At 44.7% G+C, this 3493-nt stretch overlaps 1 protein-coding gene across 12 annotated transcripts in view; it reads right to left on the minus strand.

The window, feature by feature from the left end:
• ptprt (protein tyrosine phosphatase receptor type T) overlaps positions 1-3493 on the minus strand; it is a 133951-nt gene that overhangs the window by 55071 nt on the left and 75387 nt on the right. For 5 of the 12 annotated variants that reach the window (XM_019860517.1, XM_019860514.1, XM_019860510.1 and 2 more), the window contains one exon: positions 3153-3182. The exons of the other annotated variants lie outside the window; for them this stretch is intronic. In XM_019860517.1, the coding sequence (XP_019716076.1) occupies positions 3153-3182 (30 nt within the window). The remainder of the gene's footprint in view (positions 1-3152; positions 3183-3493) is intronic. 12 annotated transcript variants of the gene reach the window in all.

A 3493-nucleotide genomic window follows, 5' to 3' on the forward strand; every position in this document is an offset into this window, starting at 1 on the left:
AAAACACTGCCTCTTAATTGGCGCTCGTTTGCTACATTAGCTGTCCTGAAGGGTTCGTTTAGCTAACGAGCTCCGGGTTCAACTTCTTTTTTGGGGGGGGGGGCGTCAGGATTGATGATGAAGCCATTTTATGTTCTGAAAGCTCAAGACAGAGAGCGTGTTTATGCAAACTTTGAAGAAGTCTTTGAAAAACACCATTCATTTATTTTGGAAAAATCACATCTCATAAATCACTTTCAGATTAGATCTGTGGAAAGCTGACAATTGGAGAGGGTTGACAAGAATTGGATTGCAGACAACCTCTATTATAAGAAGGTACAAGCAAAAATCAGCATCTACCGTATTTGATTTGGCCCCCAAAGAAAGACTTCGAATTGCCTGTTGACGCAACAAGATGTCTAGACAATGTTCCTAAAATGACTTCAACATGGTTCCTTTTCACAAAAAATACCACAAGATGGCAGCAAGGCACTACTTTTGTCAAAATGAAGCTCCTGAGCTCACTTCAACATAGTTTTTTTTGGTGCCAAGGTGTTGTCAGATAGTGGTAAAGCACTACATTTGTCTAAATAAAGTCCTTCAACCAGTGGTGACTTTTTTCCATGGCTGCCCGAGACTTTTTTTGTGGGTCTGCTCACAATTAGCATATATGTTGTGGTGCTAAGTCAAAGCGATCCTTCAACGACACTAAAATGGTTGCCGCGTCTTTTCAGGCATTGCTTCTTGAGGCTTTTTTGTGGGTCTATTCATGATTGATGTGACAACCAAATTTGTCAAACTGGCTTCAGGGGCAGAATCTTTCAAAGATTCCGGCTGGCCTAAAAATAACCGGGTCGACAAACAAAGCCTCAGTGTAATCCCTCAAATATCTTGTCAGTCAAAATCAATACTGTTCTCGCTTCAGAAACAAAGATCAGAAAGTCTTTGAGGAGGCAGTGGATGAAATCTTCCTTAATCCCGTCACTTTGACATTTCTCGCTCGTTGATCGCAATCTCGATTAGACGCGACCGCCGTTACGAATCCGCGCATCGGACTATATTATGGAGTCATCCCGTGGAACGTGCCACAGGTTTGCCGCCACGCATTGTTTTGTTCTGTCGTCTCGCAGAGCGACAGGTCGTGACAGCGGGGATCTCCAAAGGTGGCGTATCGAGGCGGAAACCACCTTAAAATATCCCCAAGCCGAGACCCCGACTTTGGAGGCGGCTTGAGGGGCGCCTGCAGGCCAAACCCAAACAAACTTTCATGTTGCCGTGACAGGGTGGCAGGCAGACGCAGCCTGGGGAAGACGTCAACATGTGTGCCAGTTTGTGGAAAATGTTGATTCATTGGGGGGAAAAAAAAAACCCAAAACTATTCGGATTCATTCGGTTGGACAAAAGTATTTGGACATACTGAGGAAGTCAAATGTGAAATTGTTCCCTCCCACTTTTCCAGCCAAATCGATCAATATTTTGTCACGTGGACCGTTTTTTTTTAAATGAAAATCTAGAGCATTTTTACTGACGATCATTAAGCAAATAGTATTCTGTGACAGAATATTGCTTATTTGGGAGTAAATGTGGCGTTTTAATGGAAATTAGTAGATGTCCATGAGAAAATGCACATTTACGAGTCAAATATAATTCCACACGTTAAAAAATGTGCACAAAAGGGCGGGCACAGATTAGACATTGATAAAAATGTTTGGTACCCAGCATGGTTACAGAAATAACTGACAAAGTAATTATATGTTCTCATATATAAGTCATTTTTTTTATCATTTTATGAAAACGAAAATTAACCAAAGAAAATACGACATCGATTTGAACAGAATTCTTTTAAAAAGCAAACTCGTGAAATAGGACTGGACAAAAAAAAACGATGGCACCCCTAAAAAAAGATTGAAAATCATTTGACCGCAGGCACACGTTGAGCCAAGGCGTGTCCTCTTATTAAGCATCACGTCAAACTTGTTCTCAATCGGCCGGCCGGTCTACGTCACGGGTGACAAGGACTTGCTGAGCTCTTTGTTGACATGGCGCGTACCACACTAAACGCGGCACAGAAGACGTCAAGGAGAGTTGTTTTGATGTCCCCGTGATCCCAGTTGCACAGCTTGAGAAATTTGAGATCCGCGGCACTGGAGCCAAACTCCCTGGACGTCGCCGCGGGAGGAAAATGGACAAATTGAAGAGACAGAAATAGAGACGGTAGCAAAAGAGCCCAAAACCACCTCCAAATAAATGATAGGTGAACTCCAAGGTCAGGTTGCGTCAGGGTCTTATCGCGCCATCCGTCACCGTTTGAGCCAAATTGGACTTCGTGGGAGACGACCACTTTTGAATAGCAATCGTAAGGCTTCCGGGAGAATGCCCGACGACGCACACGTGAGGCGGAGCGAGAAAAGAACACCGAGCCTACGATGAAAAACACGGAGGAGGCTTTCTTTTGCTCTGGGGCCGCTTTGCTCCATCTAGCGCAGGATGTCTTGAATCTGCGCAGGGTTCGACCAAGTCTCAAGCGATTCCAGCGAGAAAAATGCTGTCCGGTGTCAGATAGCTTGGCCTCAGTTGCGGGTCTCGCAACGGGGAAATGAGTCAAAACGCACAAGAATGGCATTGCCAAGTGGCCTTCTACGAGCCCTGACCTAAACCCTAGGGAACATCGGAGGCGACCCGTGCCGTCTGGAGAAAGAGGCCTTCAAAGCTGAGGCAACGGGAGCACTTTGCTCAAGAGGAGCGGGACAAAAATCCACAGTTGAATGTGCCAAAATTTGCTTTGTCGCGATCGCGCGACAAAGTCTCAAGTGAAGGCTAGCGTCAGTTTTGTCCAGGCCTGTTTCATTCGCTTGGTCTTTCGAAATCAGTCAAAGTGGCGCATTTTCTTTGGTATATTTTCATTTAGTTTTACTTTTGTCAGATTCATGTTCTTCCCGTGGCCACTCTGGGCTTTTCTTTCGCTACCAACAATTTGGTCCTAGATGCAGAGGAGATACTGATATAGACACGTACACTTCTATATGTTCAGGTATATTTTTTCTTTTTTGTGGCAAGCGCTATCTGTTAGAAGAGTATGGTTGGGACACATATGGCGTCTGTGGATTTTTAGTGTTTGGCGACGTGTACACGGAGGAGGAAGGAGCGTGTCGGGTCATGATGCGTTTACTTACAGGTAATAAGAGTAGGAATAAGCATGTCTTCTGAAGCGTGGTGAAGGTGAAGGCCCGTGATGAGCAAAGAAGAAGGAAGACAAGCGACAACCCAGAAGAAGGACAAACACAACCAGTCAATTGATTAGTGATTGGCGGGAACGGCACCGTTGGCTTCTATTTGGGGTTTCTTCATTAGCGCTGTTATTATTTGGATGAGTATTCCAACTTTTTTGGGGCCATTAAGAGAACTTGTTGTTTTAGTCATGTTGTTTTTTTTACATCCCCACTTCCACCCGTGATTATCCATTTTGCTGTTTAGATGCTGCCCTGGCATTTTTTTTGGAGGGGAGCGGGGGGGG

This window comes from Hippocampus comes, unplaced genomic scaffold, assembly GCF_001891065.2.
Source record: "Hippocampus comes isolate QL1 unplaced genomic scaffold, H_comes_QL1_v1.1 scaffold106, whole genome shotgun sequence".
Classification (NCBI taxonomy): Eukaryota; Metazoa; Chordata; class Actinopteri; order Syngnathiformes; family Syngnathidae; genus Hippocampus; species Hippocampus comes.